Source organism: Lampetra planeri, chromosome 45 (genome assembly GCF_965212315.1).
Source record: "Lampetra planeri chromosome 45, kcLamPlan1.2.h2, whole genome shotgun sequence".
Lineage (NCBI taxonomy): Eukaryota > Metazoa > Chordata > Hyperoartia > Petromyzontiformes > Petromyzontidae > Lampetra > Lampetra planeri.
In genome coordinates, this window is record NC_136151.1 from 8,943,976 (window position 1) to 8,971,864 (window position 27,889).

General features: G+C 50.9%; 2 protein-coding genes across 2 annotated transcripts in view; one reads left to right on the plus strand and one right to left on the minus strand.

The window, feature by feature from the left end:
- Positions 1-27,889, minus strand: part of LOC144733113 (E3 ubiquitin/ISG15 ligase TRIM25-like) — a 128,060-nt gene that overhangs the window by 73,748 nt on the left and 26,423 nt on the right. The gene's annotated exons all lie outside the window — the stretch shown is intronic.
- Positions 2,084-27,885, plus strand: LOC144733109 (E3 ubiquitin-protein ligase TRIM58-like). Its single transcript, XM_078614869.1, has 6 exons — positions 2,084-5,370; positions 7,245-7,340; positions 8,106-8,339; positions 9,439-9,461; positions 14,814-14,929; positions 26,466-27,885. Exons 1-6 carry the CDS (start codon positions 4,693-4,695, stop codon positions 27,023-27,025), a joined length of 1,707 nt encoding a protein of 568 aa, XP_078470995.1. The 5' UTR covers positions 2,084-4,692; the 3' UTR covers positions 27,026-27,885.

Below are 27,889 nucleotides of genomic sequence, written 5' to 3' on the forward strand. Positions count from 1 at the left end.
AACGCGGTGACGTCAGCACGCACGCCTCCCCAACGCGGTGACGTCACCATGCACGCTCCCCCAACGTGGTGACGTCAACATGCACGCTCCCACAACGCGGTGACGTCACCACGTCTCCCCACCCCCCCACGCCCGCCCCTCACCACTGCACCATCTGTGAACACAAAGAGCTTCACAGCTCATCGGATTCCTCCAGCACCACAAACACAGATTCTGACGTTTTGGATTCCCGCCACTGGGTGAGTCCCTCGTTGTGACGTCACCACGTCACCGCGCTGTGACGTCACCACGTCACCGCGTTGGCGACAACAAAAACAAACAGAGGCCCTGAGGGGCACCCTGCAGCCTCGCTGCTGTGACCCAGCACTGTGGGGGGGGGGGGGGTTGGTGACGTCACCTTGCAGCTGTGACCCAGCACTGTGGGGGGGGGGGGTGACGTCACTACTGACGCTGCTGGGAACTTCTCGCGAGGGGGCCACGTGACCACGTGGTGCTCGTCAGGAGAAAGTGGTAGAGCAGCAACAACAACCACCACAACAACAACCACCACAACAACCACAACAATTACCAGTACAACAACAACCCCCACCACAATCACCACCACAACAACAGCCACCAGGGGGATGTGTAGAGGTGGGGGGGGGTTGTCTGGGGGGGGGGGGCTTGGGTGTTGTCACGCGATAGGAGGGACCCCTAGGGGGTGGGGGAGATGGGGATGTTGGGGGTCACGTGGGGTTCATCGTTTCACTGCCGGCACTGGTCCAGAGTTGCGGACCGAGTCACGAATCGCGACCGATTCCCAGACGCCGTTTGGGTCCCTGCGCTGCCTGGAGCGGTGTTGGTGCGCGCCACGCGAGGGCGCTGCCACTCCACCTCAGGGATTCGCGGGGCGCGCTGAGCAATGAAAGTGCACGGGAGATTTCACAAGAGGCTGTGGCCAAATCAACCCGGAATGTCGCCGATTTTTGTTTTTCCAGATCTCGGAAGTTCCGCAAGGTTGAGCCTGGACTGTAGCGCTGGGATTGGTGAGCGGCGTGCACGTCGGAGTGCGGTGTGCAGATTACGCGTTGTGCCTCTCTCCGATGCGCTTTCAGGTTCTGCCCCTTGTTGATCAGCGCGATGTTTGTGACGTTCCCTCCACGTGCTGGGAGCATCGTCAAGATTTGAAGCTTCTTCAGTTGAAAGCTGAAACGTGGGGAGCATTGACAGCTTCCATTCTTCGTTACGGTGGAGCTGAGATTCCAATCATAATTGTTAAGTTATTTAATGAGCTTCAGGATACTCCTCGAGCAATTTCGATGTAAAGCTTTCGTGACTGCAGGGATTCATCTTCTTGGTTCTTTCGGTAAAGTCAAGGAAAATAATAAAATAATAAAAATAAAACATAATAAAATAATTATCACGACGTTTCGGCCACAACGCAAGCAGCCGTCTTCAGGTGGAGAACAGGTCTGTCGAGAAGGCAGAGTCTGACTGTTTAGAAGGCAGAGCCTGCCTTCTCGACAGACCTGTTCTCCACCTGAAGACGGCTGCTTGCGTTGTGGCCGAAACGTCGTGAGAATTATGTTATTATGTTTTATTTTTATTATTTTATTACTTCCCTTCTACGTGACTTTACCGAAAGAACCAAGAAGATTATTTCATTATGTTTTATTTTTATTATTTTATTATTTTCCTTCTACGTGACTTTACCGAAAGAACCAAGAAGACAATGGGGTAATGTTTTGCATATTTGTTCAAGTAAAGAGACATTGACTGGACATGAAGGGACTCGCATTTGTCCTCTTCAATCGATCTTCAGTCTGCGTGCCAACGTCGCCCTCACTAAAGTGGGCATCGGTGCACATCGCAGCAGCACGGGAACGGTGCCGGAGCCACAGAGCAACCGGAATGGAATTAAAGAAACCCGTCACGACCTCAGCAGCAACCATCTACTGAGCAACGTGAACTTGCAAATGAGCGCAAAGAATAGCAGAAGAACATTACGTAGCAAATTAAGTGAATAATAACTAAAGCAAATGAATAATACAATTAATAATGTGAATGAATAATAAAATGAATAAAATACATGTAAATAAAATTACTAAGATATATAAATTTACTAATTTAAATAAACAATGAAAGTGATATTTTGGCCATGCTGACACCTGATGTCATAACCCCTCTAAAACTCTAAAAACTCCCCTCCCTGCCTCCGGAGGTCATCCCAAGATTGTGTGAGTGCAGATGTTCTTAATTGCCCCTGGTGTGGTGTGTGTCTGTCGTCTTGTTTATTGTGAAGCGGCCATCCCCCCTCTTTAGGTCGACTCATCCTTAATATGAATTTCTGCTGCGGCATGCAATGACAGCCACTGGGAAGACAAAGGCGGTTGGGCAGGCTCTGGATATACCCTTGGGATACATGTTATTCTGGACGTGGAGAATTGACATAATTCGTACGATGTGTTTTTTTAGAACGTACCAAATCCAGAGAAAAAAAACTGATACGTTAAAAATAGGCAATATCACTCTTAATATACATTTTTGGAAAAGGCAAATATACAGCACGGACGGGAAACAGATGACTTTGTATAGTTATATGCAGGCTCGAGGGAGACGCGCGGGCTCGAGGGAGACGCGCGGGCTCGAGGGAGACGCGCAGGCTCGAGGGAGACGCGCAAATTCATGTACGGGAGCTGCATACAGACGGTACAGAGACGGCTTTATACAAGCGGTGAGTGAGAAAGAGAGAGACAGACCGTAGGTCCGTGTGTGAGTGTGCGAGTGAGTGAGTGATTGTGTGTGAGTAAGTGTGTGTGAGTGTGTAAGTGAGTGAGTGTGTAAGTGAGTGAGTTAGTGAGTGTGACCGAATGCGTCGGCGGGTGTGGGCTGCGCGGCACCCGAGGGGTGCTGAGCTGTTACCGAACCGGCTCTCCCGGGACGCTGCGAGGATTTTTTTGGCTGCAAAACACGCGGCGGATCGCGCTGCCTGTCTGGCCTGGAGCCACTGCGCCTCACTGGCCACTGAGCCGTCGCTGCTGCTGCTGCATCGAATAATGAGCCGTGGACATCATGGGAACCCCCTATGCTCGCATTGGTGACCTTGTAGAAGGAAGCTTTCAAATGCAGTGCCGCGTTTTTATCCGTTAGTAGGTTAAGTGTAGAGTCCAGGCCGTGTGTTCAGTGGAATCCAGGTCGGGATTTCCGACGAGTTCGACTGGGGTGTAGAGTCCAAGGCATTCGTTATCTGCTGTAAACAACCCGCAGAGCCCAAGAGAGCGTCTCCGGGTTCAATCAGCGTTTAGAGTGCAGTATTTAGATTATTTGGCTGCTATGCATTTACAACTTGGTGAGCCACTTTGTTGAGCTGTCATTTGTGATGGGCAGGTCGCTTCTGAAAAAAAAGCTAAGAGCTCAGTGGGGCTTTACACCTGGTAAAATTAAAAATAGTTTAGTTTTATTGGTAAAAAAATATTACAATAATGGTAAACGCCGATGGGCATCTGTGTTGCTGCGTGTGCATGCGTGTTGAGTAGCCGTGCGTGTGAATGTGAAACAACAACGCAGGTGAAGTAAGCGGTGGGTGCGGCTGTGAATGGCCGGCACGGGGATCTGCAGTCTCGGACAAGGTGAGAGTGAGAGACGGTGACATCGCCAGCAGTGGGTGATGGAGGCAGGTAGAGTTGGTGATAGATTCACACTGCTAGCAAAAGGCTCAATATTCCAGGATCTGTCACGGGAGGCTACACGCAATTTTTTTTATCATTACGCGCTTTCTTTTAACTCACTCTGTTGTCGTTGTTGTATCCTCAAATCTTGTGACTCAATTTTAACCCACTTCCCAATGTGGTATCGACTGCAAACTTGGTATACTTATGTCACACTGATGACAATGCTACGTTCTATCATAAAAAATAAAAAATCTATATTTTTAAACATTATTTTTCATATGTTATGTTTCGGTTTGGGTCTAATTGTCCACAGTCAACTGACATTGGCTGTAATTGGCCACGGTCCTTACGCTATGTCAAGCTTCGGGGTCACTTCCTGGAGTCGTGGAGTTCTGCCAACGATTACTAGTACATTTCATAAAAGCGTGTTTAAAAAAAGTTTTTTTAAATATTACTTATTTTTCTGATGCCACGATGACATTCAAGCAACTTGTCACGTTGGGGTAATTACACGGAGATGGAGTTACAAGACATCATGAGATATCTACAACTATGCCAACTATTTATTTTAATTTTTGCAGGTAAGGCTCACTGAGCTGTGTAGCTATTTTTCAGAAACGACCTGGCCACAGATGATGGCTTATCACGTGGAAATGTATTGCAGCCAACTACTCTAAACGCGTGATGTTGATTGTAAATGTGGAGGGAAAACGGGAGGGCCCGGAGAAAAATTCACGCGACCACGAAGACAGAGAGAGAGACGCAAACTTCAAATATAAAGCAGGCGTCAGGGTCGGGATCAAATCCCACCACCTCCTGTACACCGGGAGAGGGAGATAACATCTTGCCACCAACTTGCTGTAGAAGGATGAGTTCATCTCTCATCGCATGAATGAGCCACCACAGCTGAGCCTCACCGATTTATATTAACAACAGCACTCATTTCTTAAAATGTCAAGGTGTGTACAGTAGCCGTGTTCACCTTGAGGCTGCTGTTTGTGCACCCCGGGGCGTGGGTTCACATTCCAGGCGGTGTCTCGTGATGTCAGTGACGACAATGAAAGCATTTCAAGTATTTTACTTCCTTCTTCACCGTCGCTATAAGAGAGAGGTCCTGGTCCAGCGTCTCTCTGAGCCACACAGCGAGCGATCCCAGCGAAGCCCATGGGTCATGGCGAGCGCGACTCCCAGTGAGAGTGTGGACAGTGAGCTGCGCTGCTCCATCTGCCTGGGCACGTTCGTCTGCCCCTCCACGCTGAGCTGCGGACACTCGTTCTGCCTGCGGTGCCTGGAGGCCGCCTGGGAGACGGCGAGCAGCTTCAGCTGCCCGCAATGCCGAGCGACCTTCCCTGTGCGACCCCAGCTGAGGAGGAACGTGGCCCTCGGCAACCTGGCGGAGCAGCTCAGAGTTGGAGACGGGATGGCCGCGGCCGTCGTCTGTGACCACTGCCAAACCCCTGCAGTGAAGACTTGCGTGAGATGCGAGACATCCTACTGTGCGACACACTTGAAGCCTCACTTGGAGAATCCCAGGTTGAGAGAACACCTCCTGGTGGCTCCCATCGTGAACCTGGAGGAGCGACAGTGCCAGGAGCACAGACAGGAGCTCGTTCTTTACTGTGAACAGGATAACAGCCCGGTCTGCACAGTGTGCACCATCGTTGGGGAACATCGAGGGCATGAGGTTATGACAATAAAAAATGCACAACAGACGAAGCAGGTGAGATATAAATCGCTGCTGTAACTAAATATCCCGCCGTGTGACTGCATCATCCTGTGTGTGTGTGTATTGTTCAGATAGAGAGTGTGTATTTTATCATTTAGATCTGCGTATTATTAGGTACCTCCTAGTGTGTCAACATTGTGACGGTCAATCAAATCACACGGAAGAGGGCAATGTTGATTTGAATGGACAGCAAAGCAGTATGTTCCATGGTTTCGTTAGAAGACCAAGCACTTTGTGACATGGCTGGCAAAGTTGCAAAATACACTTGGCATTATAAGATTCGTACTTGTGAGTAGCAATGATGGGTAAAAAGAAATTTGGACTAACACAAGATACTTCAAACGTGAGACGGTTCAAAAGTGCACTGACCTTGGACTTAGAATAGGCAAATATAAGGCCATTCCAGTGGGAGAGACAGGCCGTCAGGCATAGGTTGATTGTCCATAGGGCAGATTTAGATTTGATTCTGTAGCAATGTTTTGTGTCTAAAATGCCACCCTGCCTCTAACATAGACGCCGTGTGTTTGCATTCCGTGACAGAGCAGTGGATTGTGGTTGAGCGCTGTCACGATGACGCTTGGCCAACTACCAGAGCGTTTAGCCTGCGACGCTTTTATTGGCAGGTGAAATGGGGCAACAGAGTGCGGGTCTAAGGCCACACAGGCAGCAGACTGGGTGGGACTTGACGTGGTCAGAGATTCACGTTCACAGCGCTTAATCCTGCCAGTATCAGGCCCTGCCAGGGGCAATAAAATGGGGACAGCTTAAGTCAAACATCACAATAAAGGATATTCAAGTCAATCATCATCATCATGACTATGGATGTGTTTGTTGTTTCTGTTGTCGTTGTTGCTGCTGGTAATATTCCTCTTATCGTTAGAATGTTAATATGATAGTGTTAATATTGACATTATTGTGTTTCCTGCTACTGACAATGTTATTCTGCATATTCAATTCTGGCTGTCGCCTGATGATGCTGGTTGTAATTAGTAGTGAAGCAAACCGTCATGGTACTCTAATTGTAAATGTTGTGAGTTTACTTTCCAACACACCGGTGGTGCTGAACTAGTAACTAATTGGCACGTTTTGTTAACATGACGAACCTTACTAATTGACTGAGTCGGGTTGTGGCGGGTTTAACGACACATTTGGATTTACACGACCTAACCCAAAAAAGATTTTATGAATAGTATTGGTCGCCAAAGCCGACTTGTTAAATTTAATCTGCATATATGTACTTGTAGCAATATTCCTTAAATTACTATTACCACACACACTGCATTTCTAGAAATGTTTAAACTGTGACATGAGTGTGCGGTTGTTCCTGCTTTGGGGAGCGGTGGTGTAGTGGTTAGCATGCTCCGAACCTGGTCACATGGCTCTCCCATCCCCTGAGTCCTGTCCAACTTGTCCCAACACACGCGAGCAGCAGCCCTATCAGCACCAGAGCTGTCTGCACCCTAACACAGCTCTGGCACTCAGCTTGGTTTCCTGTAAGATTTCGGATTTAAGTTTTGGTATTTACTTCACCGTCATGCAAAGTGTGTTCTGTAGATATCTCGGAGGGTTATGTTTATCGGTTTCGCAAGATTCCATTGTTGAGAAAAACTGGAGAAAACACGAGCGTGGGAGTGGGGACTCCTCAATACACCGCGCTGTGATCCAGCCACCTACCTCAGACACGGCTGTTGTGTTGCCTCCTGAAGACCACAGCACAATGTGGGAGGTTGGAAGATTCAAAGGGCGATGATTATCGCTGGGCGATCCAGAAAACTGGCCTGCAAGGCTCCGGGTTAAAGACATGGGCCAGTTGATGATGATAATGATGGGAGTACCAAACATCGCGTATTTGTCTACCCCGTGTATAGGAGGCGTTCAGACTCGAGAAGACGGGGAGAGAGGAGAAGAAGACTACCGCAGAATCACGGACACAGCAGCTCAAGGGTGAATACAAGCGCGTGCAGGTACAGAGAGACACACAGACACGTGCAGGTACAGAGAGACACACAGACGCGTGCAGGTACAGAGAGACACGCAGACACTTGCAGGTACAGAGAGACACACAGACACGTGCAGGTACAGAGAGACACACAGACACGTGCAGATACAGAGAGACATACAGACACGTGCAGGTACAGAGAGACACGCAGACACTTGCAGGTACAGAGAGACACACAGACACGTGCAGGTACAGAGAGACACACAGACACGTGCAGGTACAGAGAGACACACAGACACGTGCAGATACAGAGAGACACACAGACACGTGCAGGGACAGAGAGACACACAGACACGTGCAGGTAGAGAGAGACACACAGACACGTGCAGGTACAGAGAGACACACAGACACGTGCAGGGACAGAGAGACACACAGACACGTGCAGGTACAGAGAGACACAGACACGTGCAGGTAGAGAGAGACACACAGACACGTGCAGATACAGACAGACACACAGACACGTGCAGATACAGACAGACACACAGACACGTGCAGGTACAGAGAGATGCACAGACACGTGCAGGTACAGACAGACACACAGACACGTGCAAGTAAAGAGAGACACGCAGACGCGTTCAGATATAGACAAACACGCAAACAATACGGGTACTTAGACTTTGGCATAAGAGTGTCCATGAATATGCTCACTAAATCTCCTCCTTGCATGCATTTCACACATCGCACTCTGTCGTGTTGCGTTTCAAGAGCGCGTCATCGTATCTCTGCGTAGGAGTCTCTGCGTGGGACCAAGGCGCGGATCAGCCGAGAGTTTGAGCGCCGGAGGGAGCAGCTGAGGGAGGAGGAGAGGGAGGCGCTGGAGCGCGCGGACGAGGAGGGCCGCTCCGTGCTGTCCCGCATCCAGGCGGACATCGCTCGCTACGAGAGCAGAGCACGCGGCCTGGAGCAGGAGATCAACCAGCTGCTCGCCGCCCTCGCCGTGCAGGACCCGCTCTCCTTCTTGCAGGTGGCACCACCTCCATTCACTCGCCGTGGTGGCTAGGAGATGTTAACTACTTCGCCTGGTATGCAGGAGGTCCTGGGTTCGATACCAACCCTGACGCATGTATATTTGGAGTTTGCATGTATCTCTCTCCCTGGTCGTTAGGATTTTTCTGCGGGTCTTCTGGGTTTTCCCTCCACATTTAGAAACATGCATTTGGAGTATTTGGCTGCTGGACATTTTAATACGAGAAGCCACTTTTGTTGAGCTATCATTTGTGGCCAGGTTGCTTCTGAAAAAGAGCCTTACCTGGTAAAATATGTTTTTTTAATATATATAATAGTTTATACTCACAGCCTTGGTTTATCAGAAGATGGGTTGTCTACAACCAGCAGAGGCACACCGCCCTGTGAGACGTTGACATTGTTGGCAATTTTATTTCAGTGTTTTACGATCTGGGAGCAAGCGGCGGTGTCCAAAAATAGACGCGCGTTTGCTTCTGTGTGACATTCAGACCTGGACTTGTCCAGTACGACATCGCCATTTACCTCGCCTGCTATGCAGGAGGTCGTGGGTTTAACCCTGACCCTGACGAAGCCTGCTGTATATTTAGAGTTAATGTTTTTTTTCTCTCTCTCTCTCCCCATGGTCCCGTAGATTTTTCTCCGGGTCCACTGATTTTTTTATTCACATTCATAATCAACATCACACATTCAGAGAATTAGGCAGCCACTATAAATTTTCACGTGATAAGCCACTTCGTTGAGCTGTCATTTGTGATAGCCAGGTTGCTTCTGAAAAAGAGCGACATAGCTCAGTGGGATTTACCTGCTAAAAATTTAAAGAAGTTCACTGTATTCAGAGTTAAACACACGAGTTGTTGTTGACGTTATTAAACCACTCGTGTAGGTGCTGGACTAGACCTGTAAAGAGCGGTTTTGTAATTTTTAGACGTCCGTCCGTGTCCAGTTAAACTAACCCTGTTTTTCACCATTCTCAGTGAGCAGGTATTTGTTAATTCCCTGATGTCGCACTCCGCTGTAAATAGAAGGCGACTGTGTGGATGCGGGGCATCTGCTTAAGATGTCAATGTTAATGTGAAATGCGGGTTTGTGTTTTTCAGGATCCCCTGCATGAGAGTCTCAGGTCAGTACCAACCCAGACTCAAACTCGAGCTCTGTCTGCCACCTGGTGGACAAATCAGCAAACAGTCGTGATGTGATTCCTAATTAACCCAATTGTATGCAGTTATATCCCATATGGTCAATTGTATCCCGTACGGGCAGTCTTCGGGTTACGCACGTAATTTGTTCCTGAGACTCGTTCGTAAGTCGAACGGTTCGTAAGTCGAAAACAATAATGCACCGTATTTAAATGTCGACACCGTTATAAAATGTGTTAGGTTCAACAAAGAGGGAAGCATTGTTAAACTCATAATTAAGAAGGAATGTTATACATTTGCATCTAATACTGAAAAATGTACTGTATAGTAAATTAAACATGAAATAAATTAACATAAATAAAAAACTAACTTCATTTTCACTTACATTTATGCTAGCTTGTAGTCTGAAGGGGGGCAATGAGTCACAACAACAAACGGGCACGCATGCACACACAAAGACAAAGACACCCCAACGACAACAATCCCCCGTATAGCCTTAGGCTGTTTAGGTACTCTTAGGTTTTTTTCGGTAAAGTCACGAAGGTAAAAAATAAAATTAAAATTAATAAAAGTAATAATGAAAATAAAATAATGAATCACGACGTTTCGGAGGCAACACAAGTCTCCGTCATCAGGTGGGACCGTCACAGCTACTGTATCAAGTGAGGCTGTTTAGGGCAAATTCTCTCAGCGATCAGCGCCTTAGCTGGCCGCTACTGTGGCACACGAGGGGGTGGGTGGCCAGCGTCACGGCCCGCTGCTTTTGTCTCCCCGGTGGCGATGTTTACGCACCACACCAGCTCCTGGTGTTGGCCGTGAGCAAGAATCGAATCGGTCGCCATTTTCGTAGCGCAGCACACTCACCGCTACGCTACCGCTCCCCACACCAATACTAATACCCGCCATTCACCACTAAGTGACGGTGACGTTACCACGGCGCCTGTGCCAGGCCAAGTGCACTTTGAGGCCACGTGAATTGTCGAAGGGCTCGCTTACAGGAGGTCTCGGGACAGACCCAGGTGCCATGGGTTGGCTGACAGAGATGACTGGTAGATGTGTAGTGGTGGTGTTGACGCGCGCCGACTGTGACAGTGATGGATCACGGGGCGGCACGGGGTGCGGGGTTGGGCACGCGTTGTGGGCGTGGTATGGACGCGCGCGCCGGGAGTGACGGATGACGGGGCGGCGCGGCGTGGGTGGTGAGGCACGCTGAGATGTGGGAAAACAGGATCGTAGCCAGCGCCCAGTGATTGGTCAAATAGGATGGGTGCTCTCAGCGACGTCCGCAGGTGGGGTATAAAGGGGGACGCGCGAGAGCACTCGGGGTTGTTAACCAGTTGAAGATCGAAGACGGAGTTGAAGACATAGTGCCCCGAGACCCCTAGTCCCGCTGTCCTTGTAGGGACCGGGGCCCTGTGTGGCTCGGAGGCGAGACTGTGGGACCCGTGGTTCGACGCCCACGTGGGTCGGGACTGGGGGACCCACAGTCGAGACGGACACCCCGGCAGGGTGTGTCCCGAGTAGCTCAGTGGGCGTTAGTCGCCAGAGTAGCTCAGTGGGCGTTAGTCGCCAGAGTAGCTAAGTGGGTGTTGGTCACCCGAGTAGCTCAGTGGGTGTTTGTCACCCGAGTAGCTCAGTGGGCGTTAGTCGCCAGAGTAGCTAAGTGGGTGTTGGTCACCCGAGTAGCTCAGTGGGTGTTTGTCACCCGAGTAGCTCAGTGGGCGTTAGTCGCCAGAGTAGCTCAGTGGGCGTTAGTCGCCAGAGTAGCTAAGTGGGTGTTGGTCACCCGAGTAACTCAGTGGGTGTTAGTCACCCGAGTAGCTAAGTGGGTGTTAGTCACCCAAGTAACCAAGTGGGTGTTAGTCACCCGAGTAGCTAAGTGGGTGTTAGTCACCCGGGTAACCAAGTGGGTGTTAGTCACCCGAGTAACCAAGTGGGTGTTAGTCACCCGAGATACTACAGTGGGTGTTAGTCGCCTGTGAACCGAAGTTGGTGGAATAAAGAGTGTGCTACCCGTGAAGTCGTCTCCCGCCGAGTTACTACATTACAACTGGCGTCAGAAGTAAACCTGTCTTCAAGAAGAATGGATACTAGGAAGACTACCCGTACCCACGAGCGAGATCGGGAAGACGACGGCGTACCGGAGACACCAACCTCGGGAGGAGAGGACGAGGAGTTGCCGCCGATGCAGCACTTCGCGGCGATGGCCGACGCTCAGCTCGCCTCCGACACCAGCCTACAGGACGCGCACTCCCGCCTGGCGGAGTTGCTGCTCGCCGCCGCTGCAGTTTTGGCGGAGATCTCCATTCCAGCGGGCGGAGGGACGGCTGCGGGGTTGGAGGAGGCGGCGCGGCTGGAGGGTTCCCGCCAGAAGGCGCTTCGCGCCAAAAGTTTTGAGGTTGGCGCCGTTTTTGAGGGACCGCCATTGTTTGGCGGGAAGCGGGGACACCACGTGGCCGGAGATCTCCACTCAGCGCGGCCCGCGTCATCGGCGCGCGCCGGAGCTCTCCAGGGTGCGACTGCAGACAGAGCCGACATTTTGTACAACCACAGTGGCGCGGGGGAAAATCGTTCCGACGACGACGACGACCGAGTCCTCCAGCAACAATTGCCCGCGCTGTCGGCGTTCAAGGCAGACGGAGGCGACTGGGGAGCCTTCCACCGAAGGTTCCTCGCACATCAAGAAATGTCGGGGTGGTCCGACACCATGGCCCTGCGCGCTCTGCCAGCGATGCTCGACGACGACGCGCTTGCAGCCTTCACATCGGCCCCAAGGTCGTCTCGCTCAACGCTCCAGGCCGCGCTACACCTGATGGCTAGGGTGTTCGGCCCGCCCTCGACCTGCCGCCACCAATTCTACGATCGGCGGAAGGTGGTTGGGGAAACAACGCTCGCCTATCGCACGGCGCTGCTCGCCTTGGCGGACGCAGCTTTTCCCCGCATGAACAAGGAGGGGAAGGACGCCATGGTGACGGAGCAGCTGCTGGCGTTGGCCCACGAGTTGGGAGTCCCCATCAATGTGGCAGACGAAATGGATATCTGCTCCCTGGCGATCGCCACGAGTATTCACGCGTACGAGGTCCTCAAGCGCAAGCCGACGGTCGTCTGCAAATTGGCGGAGAATGCGGCACTGGCCGCCACGATCGCCGAGCCTCAGCCAGCTGCGGATCGGGAGCAGGCCTTCGCTGTATCGCGTCGGGGGGAGTGGAGAACGGGAGGTCGTTCACCCACACGTTCATCCCGCAAGCTGGAGCAACCGAAACCTACGACGTCTCTCGTCGTCTGCTACAACTGCGGCCTTCGGGGTCACGTCGCAGCCGGGTGCCGGGCCCCGCGTCAGCGCGCCACGGGACCACGTCGGGACGACGACCAGGCCCACAAGTCATCCCAACTAAACCCGGTGTCTCGGGCCTGACGGCTGCTGACCGTCGGGAACCGGAACCCCGCGGCACGCGCGGGTCCCCGATGCCTGGCCCGTGCCTTCCTGAACTGCCGGCACCGCCGGACGGTCAACCGCGTCTGGTGCCGTACGACGGACCGGCAAGGCGGACTCGGGCTAGGGCACAACACTTTCATGAAGACATTTTTCAACACCGAGCTCGCCCGGTGTTCCCCCTCTGCCGGGGTAATGTCCCGTTCTAGGGACGCTCGGAAAGAATGGGACGCTGCACGAGTCGGAAGAGAAGAAAAAAAATGGAAAAAAAAATAAAAAAAAATTATTTTTCTTTTCTGCATACACATTTGGTATTGTCACTCGCCGGATTGTATATATTGTTCTGTTGTTGTGTAGTGGCATTGGTTGATGGTTGCGGATGGCAGTGTTCGCGTTGTGTTGTGTTGTTACGTTGGTTGTTGTTCTTGTTGTTGTGTTACGGGGCACACTGGGGGGAGGGGGTGTTGTATATTTTATAGCAGCCGGGTCGGCTGCGAGCTATGTGGTAGGGGGTGATGTAGTGGTGGTGTTGACGCGCGCCGACTGTGACAGTGATGGATCACGGGGCGGCACGGGGTGCGGGGTTGGGCACGCGTTGTGGGCGTGGTATGGACGCGCGCGCCGGGAGTGACGGATGACGGGGCGGCGCGGCGTGGGTGGTGAGGCACGCTGAGATGTGGGAAAACAGGATCGTAGCCAGCGCCCAGTGATTGGTCAAATAGGATGGGTGCTCTCAGCGACGTCCGCAGGTGGGGTATAAAGGGGGACGCGCGAGAGCACTCGGGGTTGTTAACCAGTTGAAGATCGAAGACGGAGTTGAAGACATAGTGCCCCGAGACCCCTAGTCCCGCTGTCCTTGTAGGGACCGGGGCCCTGTGTGGCTCGGAGGCGAGACTGTGGGACCCGTGGTTCGACGCCCACGTGGGTCGGGACTGGGGGACCCACAGTCGAGACGGACACCCCGGCAGGGTGTGTCCCGAGTAGCTCAGTGGGCGTTAGTCGCCAGAGTAGCTCAGTGGGCGTTAGTCGCCAGAGTAGCTAAGTGGGTGTTGGTCACCCGAGTAGCTCAGTGGGTGTTTGTCATCTGAGTAGCTCAGTGGGCGTTAGTCGCCAGAGTAGCTAAGTGGGTGTTGGTCACCCGAGTAGCTCAGTGGGTGTTTGTCACCCGAGTAGCTCAGTGGGCGTTAGTCGCCAGAGTAGCTCAGTGGGCGTTAGTCGCCAGAGTAGCTAAGTGGGTGTTGGTCACCCGAGTAACTCAGTGGGTGTTAGTCACCCGAGTAGCTAAGTGGGTGTTAGTCACCCGAGTAACCAAGTGGGTGTTAGTCACCCGAGTAGCTAAGTGGGTGTTAGTCACCCGGGTAACCAAGTGGGTGTTAGTCACCCGAGTAACCAAGTGGGTGTTAGTCACCCGAGATACTACAGTGGGTGTTAGTCGCCTGTGAACCGAAGTTGGTGGACTAAAGAGTGTGCTACCCGTGAAGTCGTCTCCCGCCGAGTTACTACATTACAGATGCACCAGCTGTACCCCCACACTTTCACACATACAATGTCCGTACACACGCAAACACTCCCAGCACGAGGCCGACTCATTACACCTGGCATAGGATCGCTTCATTGAACAAAATAGTTCTGCAGTTCAGTTTGCAACTGCGAGTTTGCATTTTTAGTCAAAGTTATTTTTTTATTTCATGGGAGCTGGTTTGTAAGTACGGGCGTTCACAAGTCGAGTGCTGCCTGTTTTGTCCATTTGTAGAGAGACATGAACCTTCATTAGACTCTGTGTGTCTCGTGCTGTGTGTAGAAAGACATGGACCCTCATTAGACTCTGCGTGTCTCAAGCTGTGTGTGTAGAGAGACATGGACCCTCATTAGACTCTGTATGTGCCCCGTGCTATGAGTGCAGAAGGAGCTCCGTCTCTCAGGAGACTCATGATGACCCAGCCCCTGTCTCCAGCAGCCTGAACCTCGCAAAAGTCATCTCAGGGGGAGGCGTCAGAACGAATCTTTTGGCTGCTGTGTGTAAGTCTCTCTGCTTCACTCACAGCTGCAGCCCCATTCGCTACAAACACAAGATCAGCACCACGAGGCGGCGGGCCTGTGTCGTGTGTTTAAGCCAGGCGAGAGTGCACAGGCACTTGCCAACTTGGGAGGGGGAGACGTGAGGTGGATTCAGCAATAAACGCGGTCACTGAGGTGATAACAAAGAGAGCCTCCATGTACCAAGAGGTGCTTCACGCAGCGGGCAAAGTGTTCCTTGAGAGCAGCACGGTGGCCGTCTAAGCCAGGGGTCGGTAGCCAAAATGACAATAAGAAAATTTTGTTTGATTCCAGTATATAAAAAAGACAATTCTATGTTTCAAAAGCCACCACAATGCAAGAGGTGAACAAGAGACGGTGGTGACCTTGATAAATAACATCACAAAGCGGTCCCTTAAGGAGAGTCGCAGGTTACAGACCCCTGGTCTAGGGAGATCAATCACCGTGCAGAGTCTTTGCGTTGAATGTCGACACCGGTGACCGTAGGGCACTCTCAGGCAGGCACCCATTCTGTTACGCGGGGTGGAGTGGAGAGCGGAGGAGGGTGACGGTGCTGGCGGCCGAGTTGGACTCAGGGATGATGTGAGCCGAACACGTTGTGCCCAGCAGGTGTTCTAAACAAGGTACTGTTATATGAATAGATTTTACCCTTTCTGACAGTTAATCAGTTGTGTTAAGATGTTAAAACACCAAACTGAAATCGTTTCCAAGGAATCATGTGTGCATTAACCACGTACACTTGTGGTGAACATGCAAACAAAAAAAACTATTCTTATATTTTGATACTGGCAAGGGAGGTCCCATGATGTAGCTGCTATCCCCGAGCTCTCAATGTCCTGATAGTGGCATTGCCCTTGTGCTGTTCGCCTTTTGGGCGTTGTCCTCTGGTCTAACACCGTTTTAGACGAGGCTCTAAAGAAAGCTGTCTCTGGTGTGGACCAATCAGTTTCAAAGACAATGCATCATATACTACCAGAGCATTTTTTGGTTTGCATGTTCACCACAAATGTAGTAAATGCAGACATGATTCCTTGCAAAAGGTTTCAGTTTGGTGTTTTAACATCTTAACACAACTGTTGGATTGCCAGAAAGGGTGAAACCTAATCTTATACTTTGATACTGGCAAGGGAGGTCCCATGAAGGTAGAGCGATTATTGTCGGGGTACAACTCTCACAGAGCATAGTGTGTAGGAGTCAGAGAGGACTGGGATTAAACAACTGAGATACAATGAAGGGCGGGGTGGAGACTGAATGCACTAGAATATTCATCACCCAGGCAGCCTTCACAGCCAGTAATTATTATCACCTTGCCGACTTCAAGACGTGCATTAATTATCCATTGCAACTCTAAATGGGCTATTTATTGCTAGATGCTGGACCACAATTCTTAAAATGATGCCCAGAGCTTAGAGAGGTGGGCGCCACGGTGACGAGATGTTCACTACCTCGCCTGACATACAGGAGGTCGTGGGTTCGATTCCAACCCTACCAATCCCTGCTGTATGTTCGGAGTCTGCATCTCTCTCTCTCTCTCCTCGTGGTGGTGGCGTGAGTTTTTCTATGGGTCATCCGGTTTTTCCCTCTACATTTAGAATCAACATCACACATTTAGAGCATGATAAGCCATTTCGTTGAGCTGTCATTTGTGGCCAGGACATTGAGAAAAAATGAACAACTAAATAGCTTAGTGGGCCTTACCTGGTAAAATAAAAATATTTAAAAGTTTTTATAAAATTAATTTATAAAAGAATGCTCAGAGACCCACACTGCAGCAGAGCTGTAAGGAGCAGTAGGAGTGACTAGACTCCGTGTAGTCACACACCAAGATGATGAAGTGCACGCTCCAGTACAAGCACTGTTGTTAACACCACGGTGGCGATGTAGATGTTAACTACCTCGCCTGGTACACAGAATGTCGTCGGCTCAATCCCCACCCTAACGCCTGCTGTCTGTTTGAAGTCTGCATGTTCTCTCCGTGGTTGAGTGGATATTTCTCCTGGTCCACGAGGGTTTCTGTCCACATTTAGAAAAATGTGTTTAGAGTTAGTAATTGTGTACGTGTACTAGTAATGTATGTGTACACAAATACGAATGAATGCTAATATGTGTACACCACTAATAACAAATGTTAGTATGTGTACACAGATACTGAAGAATATTAGTATTTCTACACTAATACTAACTAATATTAGTTTGTGCACACTAATACTAACTAATATTAGTATATATACACTAATACTAACGAATATTAGTATGTGCACACTAATACTAACTAATATTAGTATGTGTACAATAACACTAACGAATATTAGTGTGTGTACACTAATACTAACGAATATTAGTAAGTGTACACTAATACTAATGAATATTATTATGTGTACACTAATACTAACTAATATTATTATGTGTACACTAATACTAACTAATATTAGTAAGTGTACACTAATACTAACTAATATTAGTATGTGTACACTGATACTAACGAATATTAGTATGTGTACACTAATACTAACTAATATTAGTTTGTGTACACTAATACTAACGAATATTAGTATATGTACACTGATACTAACGAATATTAGTATGTGTACACTGATACTAACGAATATTAGTGTGTGTACACTAATCCTAACGAATATTAGTATGTGTACACTAATACTAACTAAAATCAGTATGTGTACACTAATACTAACTAATATTAGTATGTGTACACGAATACTAACTAATACAAGTATATGTACACTAATAATAACGAATATTTGTATGTGTACACTAATAATAACGAATATTAGTATGTGTACACTAATACTAACTAATATTAGTGTGTGTACACTAATACTAACGAATATTAGTGTGTGTACACTAATACTAACTAATATTAGTATGTGTACACTAATACTAACGTATATTAGTGTGTGTACACTAATACTAACGAATATTAGTGTGTGTACACTATTACTAACTAACATTAGTATGTGTACACTATTACTATCGAAAATTAATTTGTGTACACTAAAACTAACGAATATTAGTAAGTGTACACTAATAATAACGAATATTAGTGTGTGTATAATAATAATAACGAATATTAGTATGTGTACACTAATACTAACGAATATTAGTATGTGTACACTAATACTAACGAATATTAGTATGTGTACACTAATACTAATGAATATTAGTGTGTGTACACTAATACTAACGAATCTTAGTATGTGTACACTAATACTAACGAATATTAGTATGTGTACACTAATATTAACGAATATTAGTAAGTGTACTCTAATACTAACGAATATTAGTGTGTGTACACCAATACTAATGAATATTAGTATATGTACACTAATACTAACGAATATTAGTTTGTGTACACTAATATTAACGAATATTAGTAAGTGTACTCTAATACTAACAAATATTAGTGTGTGTACACTAATGAAGTATTGGAAAATGACGGCAGGAAACTCCTTGACGGGAACACACTTCTTTTATTAAATCTTGACTTGTAACGATACAACGCGTGGCCTCTCTTCTTCACAATGCGGTCACCATACAACGGTACAACTCGTGACCTCTTCTCTCCGCCCTACGCTTCTCTTGACTCTCGTAGATTCTGTGCTGCTGGCTCTATGTGCCTCGTGTAGACTCCGCGCCTCGGCTACACTCTTCTCTCGTCTCGTGTAGACTCTGCGCCTCTGCTACACTCTTCACTCGTCGCGTGTAGACCTTACGCCTCTGCTACACTCTTTACTCGTCTCGTGTAGACTTTACATCTCTCTCTGGCTACACCGTATGCATACTCGGCTCGTGTAGACCTTTCTCTCTCTCTGGCTACACCGTATGCATACTCGGCTCGTGTAGACCTTTCTCTCTCTCTGGCTACACACTATACATCGCTCAGCTCGTGTAGACCTTTCTCTCTCTCTGGCTACACACTATACATTACTCAGCTCGTGTAGACCGTTCTCTCTCTCTGGCTACACACTTATACCTTACTCTCCTCTACTCTCCATTACTCTCCTCTCCGGGCTCTATCTCTGCACCTTCGTCTTCATTCTTAGATGGTTCCACTTCTGCCCTCTACTCCTCTGTGCATCATCTTCTATATCTCTTCCTCCCGGGAGACGGAGCGGATGCGGACCTCAACGTCGGCACCGCTCCTCAGTTACCCAATCACCACGCGCTATCTCTACGATCCGTTTCCGCCCAGCGCGTGTTTCCCCTCCTCGACCAATCACACCGCGCTGCCACCCGATCACTCCCTCTCAGCGCGTCACCGGCACACAGCCAATCAGCAGCACTACCCCCACCCGCGCACTGACGCCTGCTCCTCCCCGTCAGCGCGCGTCACCACACACACACGTACATACGTGCTGGCACATGACGTACACACCCAGCGCGTATTACCACTACATCACCCCCTCCCACATAGCTCGCAGCCGGCCCGGCTGCTAACAACAACCAACTGCTACGATAAGATGACAACCAACCAAAAAAAAACCCCGTAACCCCCCAGTGTGCCCCGTAACATAACAACAAGAACAACAACAACAAGAACAACTATGTACAAATTGACAACGAACACGAAAAGTCAACAACAACACAATACAAGCAAATTCCAGAAAACGAACGCGCCCCGCGCCCCTGCGACTACACGCAGTGACGAGGCGCACCAACAGCCCCGACTCCTCACGAGGCGGGTCGCGCAAAGTAGCACGACTTGGCGCGAGTCCGTCTGGCTGGTCCGTCGTATGGGGCGGGACACTGACGACCGTCCGACGGTTCCGGCTGCTCCAGACGGCGCGGAACGGGCCTGAAAGGGCCGGCCCCGCCGCGGAGATCCGGCCGCCGGTGGTCGGCAGCTGTCAGATCCGAGACACCTGGGAGCAGATCAGGCGAAAATACGCGTGGATCAGGCAGAGACATTTCCCCCTGTGGGTCGCCGGTCACGTCACACGCTCGGCCATGACGACACAAGGGGAGGCCATATGGAGGCGAGAACGGTTTCAGTCGGGAGGGGTGAACGTACCAACGGCGCTTTCCCCACTTTATCTGAACGCACTGGGGTCGTGCAACGCGCACGACCTCCACGGGTCCCCTCCACGGTCTCAACAATTTAGGCGACGTAGCCAAGGGTGCCTGAGGGCAATGCAGCCAGGCCCTGTCACCTGGTTTCCAATCGTGCCCGGACACCTTCCGTGCCCGCAACCGTTCATTAGCAATTTGGCGAGCCCGCGAATTAAGCCGTGCGGCCTCCCTCGCCTCTGTCAGCTTGTGAATATTAAACTTAATATGTTCTGCCAATTTAGAATTAGTTCGTGGAGCGGACAGGCCAAGTTGCGTTTCCATTGGCGGGTCAGCTTCCCGACCGTACATCAAATAGAATGGGGAAAACCCCGTAGCTGCATGCGGGGCCATTCTATACGCGGCAAGGACTCCCGGGACCTGCAGGTCCCAATCTACATGTGCCTCGCACACCTGCTGGCACAGCATGGAAGTCAAAGTTTTGTGGAGTCTCTCCACCATCCCGTCTGTCTGCGGGTGGTACGGGGAGGTACGCACCTTCTTGGTACCCAACAGATCGCACACCTCTTGCAACAATTTACTCGAAAAATGTTTACCTTGGTCGGTCAGCAGGCGTTCGGGAGCCCCCTTGTCCAGGACATAGCCCTGGACGAAGGCGTCCGTCACAGCCGCTGCCGACTGGTTAGTGAGAGGCCACGCCATAGGCCATCGGGTAAAGTATTCGACCCCCACTAACAAATATTTATTCCCTCTCGGCGTGACTGGGAAGGGCTCCAAAATATCGAGTGCAACGAGCTCGTTAGTACGCGAGACCTGAATAGATTGCAGCGGTGGATTAGCTGCCACGGGCGGTGGTTTACGCCTGGCGCACTCAACGCACCCCTTCAGAATATTTACCACATCACTTCCCATTCCCGGCCAGTAATAGTCACGCTGAAGCAGGGCAAGCGTCTTGTTAACTCCCAAGTGCAAGAGGCGTTCGTGTGCCGCCAAGACAACCCTCCCCCTTACAGCGGAAGGCACCACGAGTGCGTTCCGCCGGGACAAACTGTCCCATCTCAATAACATGCCCTGCTCAAGTACATAGGAGCCGGTACGCTCCTGGTCCCCCTCGGGACCCCCAACCTTGCGGCGCAATGCTAGCAGCGAGCTGTCCGCCATCTGGAGACGGCCCCATTCGCTGAGCGACAACGAGAGCAGCGAGTCCCGACCCTGAGAGGCAGTGGAATCATCCACGATCGGTGCGCCCGCTATCGCAGCCAGTGCCCCCATCTCCCCCGCAAGCGTCGGTTTACAGCGCGCCGATCCCGACAAACACGCGCATTCATCACAAGGCAACAACCGCGACAAGCAATCGGCATTTGTGTGTCGCAACCCCTTACGGTACGTAGTCGTAAACTGATAGTCCTGGAGGACTTCCAACCAACGCGACAACTGGCCCGAGGGTTGGGCGACCCTCAATGAATACTGTAGCGCCGCGTGGTCCGTTCGGACCGTAAAGTGACGACCATAGAGATATGGCCTAAACTGCTGCACAAAAAAGACAATGGCAAGCAGCTCGCGACGGGTGACGCAGTAGCGCTGCTCCGGCGGAGACAACACCCTACTACCGTAGGCGACAACTCTTTCGACACCCCCAACGACTTGGGATAGCACCCCCCCAATGCCCGTGTTGCTAGCATCCGTGTCCAGCAAAAAGGGACTCGCAAAATCGGGATAACACAAGGGTGGGGCACCCACCAAGGCGTCCCGGAGGGAGCGAAACGCGGCCTCCTCCTCCGGTCCCCATTTGAACTTCACTCCCTTCGCCGTTAGAGCGTGCAAGGGTTTTGCAATAGTGGCGAAGTGCTCAACGAACCGCCGATAATAAGAAGCAAACCCGATGAAACTACGCACGTCGGAAACGGACGTAGGTGTCGGCCACGAACCGACACAATCCGTCTTCGCGGGATCGGTGGAGATCCCCGAAGAATCGACAATGTGACCCAAGTATCTAACCGACTTCCGAAGGAGGTGACATTTGGCCGGTTTAAATTTCAGCTTAGCCGATCGCATTCGCAAGAACACCCCTCTCAATCGCTGGAGGTGTTCTTCAAACGTTTTACTGAAAACAATGACATCGTCCATATAAATCAAGCATGTATCCCACTGCAAGCCCGACAAAACCAACTCCATAAGTCGCTGAAACGTCGCTGGAGAGGAGTGAAGTCCCATGGGTAACCGGTTAAACTGGAACAGCCCCCCTGGAGTCCGAAATGCTGTCTTAGGTTTCGACTCTTCGTCGAGCGGCAACTGCCAAAACCCCGATAACAAATCAAGAGTCGAAAAATATCGCGCACCAGACAATGCATCGAGGGACTCATCCATCCTGGGGAGCGGATACGCGTCAGCCACAGAGATCTTATTCAGGCGACGGCAATCAACGCAGAATCGCAGGGACCCGTCCTGCTTCTTAACCAGCACAATAGGCGCTCCCCACGGGCTAGAGGAGGGCGAAATAATATCGGCTTCTAGCATTTCGTTAACAGCCGACTGAACATGTTCCTTCTCCACGGGACTCAGTCGGAAGGGATTTAGCTTGACCGGCGCCGCATCGCCCGTTTCAATGTGGTGGTGCAACAAATCCGTGCACCCAATGTCATACTCATGTTTACTGAACACATCAGAGAATTCTATGAGCAACTCGGGCAGCGCACCCAACTGCGCCGCCGACAAATCGTCCGAGGCGGCGCATAGCGAATGGACCCACTCAAGGTCTTCCCTTGGCTCAACGTTCCGCGCGGGGCTCGAGCCCACCTGCGCAACCAACCCATCATCCACAGGGACCCGCGCCGCGTGAGCCAGCACGGTGCCCTGTGGAATGACAGCTGGCCGCGACCCCGCGTTCAAAACCATCACAAACGGATCCCTGTCAGCCCGCACCAAAGTGTGAGCCACCGATAAATCAAGACCCCCGACAGCCTTGTTAGAAGGACCCAAAAGCATACTTTGTTCCGAAGCCTCCCTCACCCATGGTTTCCGCAACCGGAGGGGAATCAACATCTGTGAACCCAGGGGCACATGCACGGTCTGTGTCGCCACCGCTTGTATCGTAGCGCACGCCGTCCGAATGTCAGTAGGGCTCGTCAAAAATGCAATCCGGCGACCCGATGGCAGTTCAATGCATCGTTGATCGATAAGAATTTTAATGGGCATTTTAGCCAAAAAATCAGTGCCCAAAAGACACGGAACCGCCAAAGAAGACGAAACGAAAACGGGTCCCGAAAATTTGATATTTCCAATGCAAATGGACGCCCTAATCTGACCGATAATGCCCAACGATCCCCCATTAGCGGCGTAAAATGGCACATCCACAGGAAGCAGCGGACGACATTGGACTGGGAGAATATCATAAATGAGGTCCGATATAATAGTTGCCGATACCCCCGTGTCCACTAACACCCTAATCTCGACCCCATCAATAGATCCCGTAACAACGGACGAACCCGCCGAAGCAGCCACAATTCTATGCCCCAATTCCGCCCATTCAATGTCTCCCTCGTCCCGGCCGAACCCCCCCTCGCCGAACCGAATCCCCGAACCTTAACCGGCCCTCCTCCGCCGCAACGCGGCGTCCCATGTGTGCCGAATAAACAGGCCGAGCGTGTGAGGTGCCGCGACTTGCCGGGGATTGTAGAGATGACTTGGGATCTCGGTCGTCGTCCAGCCGAGCACCCATGGCGCGCTGACGCGGAGCGCGGCACCCGGACGCCACGTGGCCCCGGAGGCCGCAGTTATAGCACGTGACGAGGGTCGGAGTAGATCTTGGTTGCTCCGACTTTCGGCCCGATCGCAGAGGCGACCGAGCCCCCGGCCTCCAGTCCCCTGGTCGTCCCGTGGCGAACGCCTCCTCTCGTGGGCTGACGACTTGGGGTTCGGTGACCACCGAACCCGGAGCTGCGACGACAGCAGCGTTGCAACCAACTCCTTGTTTCCGTTGTAGGGCCTCGTGCGCTTGAATACTCGTGGCGACTCTCAAAGAAGAAATATCAATCTCGTCAGCTGTGTTGATAGGGACCCCCAGGTCCTGCGCCAACTTAAGCAGCTGCTCCAAAACCATCGCGTCTTGGCCCTCCTCGTCCATCCGAGGGAACGCAGCATCAGCAAGAGCCAGCAACGCCGTGCGATAGGCCAGCGCGGTCTCCGTGGCCGCTTTCCGTCTTGCGTAGAAATGATGGCGGCACGCCGAGGGAGGTCCGTAGACCCTGGCCAACAAACCCAGCGCATCCTTCAGCGTGGAGCGGTCCGACTTCCGTGCAGACCTGAAGGCCGCGAGCGCGTCGTCGTCCAGCAGGGCAGGCAACGCCCGCAGCGCCGTAGCATCGGACCACGCTGACATCTCTTGATGCGCCAAAAACCTTCGCTGAAATTTGCCCCAGTCTCCGCCTTCCACCTTGAAGGCTGACAACGTGGGCAGACGCTGCTGAAAAATGAAGTCATCCGCCTCGTGGTTCCTCTCCGCCTCTCCGTCGGTGTGTAAGATGGCGGCTTCAGCGGCAGACGTAAAATGGCGGACCCCCTCGCGCGCTGATGACGTCAATGCGCGCGCTTGGGAACCCACCACCACGTGGCGCTCGCCGTTCCCGCCAAAAGTAGGCCCAGGCGCAATGGCGGGAATCCCCCATTCGTTTTGGTGGGAATCTGCGGGGCGACCTTGTAAAATGTCCCCCACCGTCCCCGCTCCTCCCGACGAGCTGATCTCCGCCAAGATGGACGCGGCGGCGAGCAGCAGCTCCGCCAGTCGGGAGTGCGCCTCACGAAGCACGGCCTCGGTCCCCGGTCGCTCGGCCGGCGCCGTCGACGGATCCTGTAGCGTGGGCAAGTCTTCCTCCTCGCCCCCCGCCACCAGCGGCCCCGAGTCGTCCAGGTTTTCCTCGCGGTCAATCTCTTGGGTCCTACGGGTCTTCCTTGTCTCCATGCTTGGAAGCCCGTTTCACTTCTGACGCCAGATGAAGTATTGGAAAATGACGGCAGGAAACTCATTGACGGGAACACACTTCTTTTATTAAATCTTGACTTGTAATGATACAACGCGTGGCCTCTCTTCTTCACAATGCGGTCACCATACAACGGTACAACTCGTGACCTCTTCTCTCCGCCCTACGCTTCTCTTGACTCTCGTAGATTCTGTGCTGCTGGCTCTCTGTGCCTCGTGTAGACTCCGCGCCTCGGCTACACTCTTCTCTCGTCTCGTGTAGACTCTGCGCCTCTGCTACACTCTTCACTCGTCGCGTGTAGACCTTACTCCTCTGCTACACTCTTTACTCGTCTCGTGTAGACTTTACATCTCTCTCTGGCTACACCGTATGCATACTCGGCTCGTGTAGACCTTTCTCTCTCTCTGGCTACACCGTATGCATACTCGGCTCGTGTAGACCTTTCTCTCTCTCTGGCTACACACTATACATCGCTCAGCTCGTGTAGACCTTTCTCTCTCTCTGGCTACACACTATACATTACTCAGCTCGTGTAGACCGTTCTCTCTCTCTGGCTACACACTTATACCTTACTCTCCTCTACTCTCCATTACTCTCCTCTCCGGGCTCTATCTCTGCACCTTCGTCTTCATTCTTAGATGGTTCCACTTCTGCCCTCTACTCCTCTGTGCATCATCTTATATATCTCTTCCTCCCGGGAGACGGAGCGGATGCGGACCTCAACGTCGGCACCGCTCCTCAGTTACCCAATCACCACGCTCTATCTCTACGATCCGTTTCCGCCCAGCGCGTGTTTCCCCTCCTCGACCAATCACACCGCGCTGCCACCCGATCACTCCCTCTCAGCGCGTCACCTGCACACAGCCAATCAGCAGCACTACCCCCACCCGCGCACTGACGCCTGCTCCTCCCCGTCAGCGCGCGTCACCACACACACATGTACATACGCGCTGGCACATGACGTACACACCCAGCGCGTATCACCACTACATCAATACTAACTAATATTAGTATGTGTACACTAATACTAACGAATATTAGTAAGTGTACACTAATACTAACGAATATTAGTAAGTGTACACTAATACTAACGAATATTAGTATATGTACACTAATACAAACGAATATTAGTATATGTACACTAATACTAACGAATATTAGTTTGTGTACACTAATATCAGCTAATATCAGTGTGTGTACACTAACACTAACTAATATTAGTATGTGTACACTAATACTAACTAATATTAGTGTGTGTACACTAATATTAACTAATATTAGTGTGTGTACACTAACACTAACTAATATTAGTTTGTGTACACTAACACTAACTAATATTAGTATGTGTACACTAACACTAACTAATATTAGTATGTGTACACTAATACTAACTAATATTAGTATGTGTACACTAATACTAACTAATATTAGTATGTGTACACTAATACTAACTAATATTAGTATGTGTACACTAATACTAACTAATATTAGTGTGTGTACACTAATACTCACCACAGATGGACGCTCACCGACTCTGGACACAAACTCAGCCCACGACCTCCTCCAGATTTCCTCGGATCTCAGGAAGATGACGTGGAGAGGTGTCTCCCATGGTCGCCCCCATCACCCACACCGCTTTGAGTGTTGGCTTGAGTACTTGTCACAAGCCCTGTGCTCTGAGAGCTTCTCGTCGGGTCAGCACTACTGGGAGGTGGACGTGGGGAGCGCGAGGCGGTGTCGGGTTGGAGTCGCATACGGGACGATCCCACGGAGAGGGGATGGTGCTGAGTGCCGCCTGGGAGGGAGCGACGTCTCCTGGTGTCTACAGAAACATGGCGACAGCTTCTCAGTGCTGCATGGCGGGGTAGTGACGTCACTGGCTGTGCCGCAGCCTCCGCGGAGAGTCGGGGTCCACCTGGACTGGGACGCGGGGCTGCTGTCGTTTTACAGCGCCGACTCCATGGCGCTGTTGCACTCGTTTAATGAAACTTTCACTCAGCCCCTACACCCTGGGCTGTGGGTGTTGGGTGATGTTTGTGACTCAGTGAGGATTGTGGATCTGAGTGGCGCGTCCTGAGAGAGGTGAACGTGAACAGCGCAGAGGGCAGACGCCACCACGACGCGCGGCGCTCGCCACCCTCGTCACCGCCACGCGCAGCGCCACGCCCGTGACTGGCTGGTGGCTGTCGGTGGCTCGGGGCTGCGTGGCTCTCCATCACAACGGGGGGGCTGAGCGTAAACAATCCTCAACCTTCATGGGCGGGGGTGATAAAATAAGTACCGCTGTGTGTGTGTGTGAAGCCAGCGTCGATGTATTCACCCTGTCAGAGGAGTGTGACTGTGGCAGAGGTGGGACAAAGTCATTGTTATGCAAGTCCAAGTCGAGTCGCAAGTCATCAAATTCATGACTCGAGTCTGACTCGAGTCCAAGTCACATGACTCGAGTCCACATCTCATAGGTGGGACAAAGTCATTGTTATGCAAGTCCAAGTCGAGTCGCAAGTCATCAAATTCATGACTCGAGTCTGACTCGAGTCCAAGTCACATGACTCGAGTCCACACCTCTGGACTGTGGTGTAGGGTGCAGTGATTAGCAATGGTGAACTGGGATGTGTTTATACACTGGTGGTGTCATGGGTTGTGGGAGAAACACAACAACAATAATATTATATTCTTTACGTTCTTTCGGTAAAGTCACGTAGATAAAAAAAATAAGAAAAATATGAAAAATGTAATAATAAACATTAAATAAAAATGTGAAACCAAAAATTCAAGACGTTTTGATCGCAACACAAGCGGTCGTCATCAGTCAAGAAAAGTTTTACGTCTAAACAATAATATCATTGATTTTAAAAAGTATAAATGTCCGCATACGACAGTGGCAATGTAACGCTTGTATCATCGATTCTACAATAAAAATACAGAATACAAACAATAGCAA

Coding starts and splice junctions, on each gene's coding strand:
- LOC144733109 (XM_078614869.1), top strand. CDS start 4,693: ATGTCAGTGACGACAATGAAAGCATTTCAAGTATTTTACTTCCTTCTT. Junction 5,371..7,244: donor ATGCACAACAGACGAAGCAG/GTGAGATATAAA, acceptor CCCCGTGTATAG/GAGGCGTTCAGACTCGAGAA. Junction 8,340..9,438: donor ACCCGCTCTCCTTCTTGCAG/GTGGCACCACCT, acceptor TGTGTTTTTCAG/GATCCCCTGCATGAGAGTCT.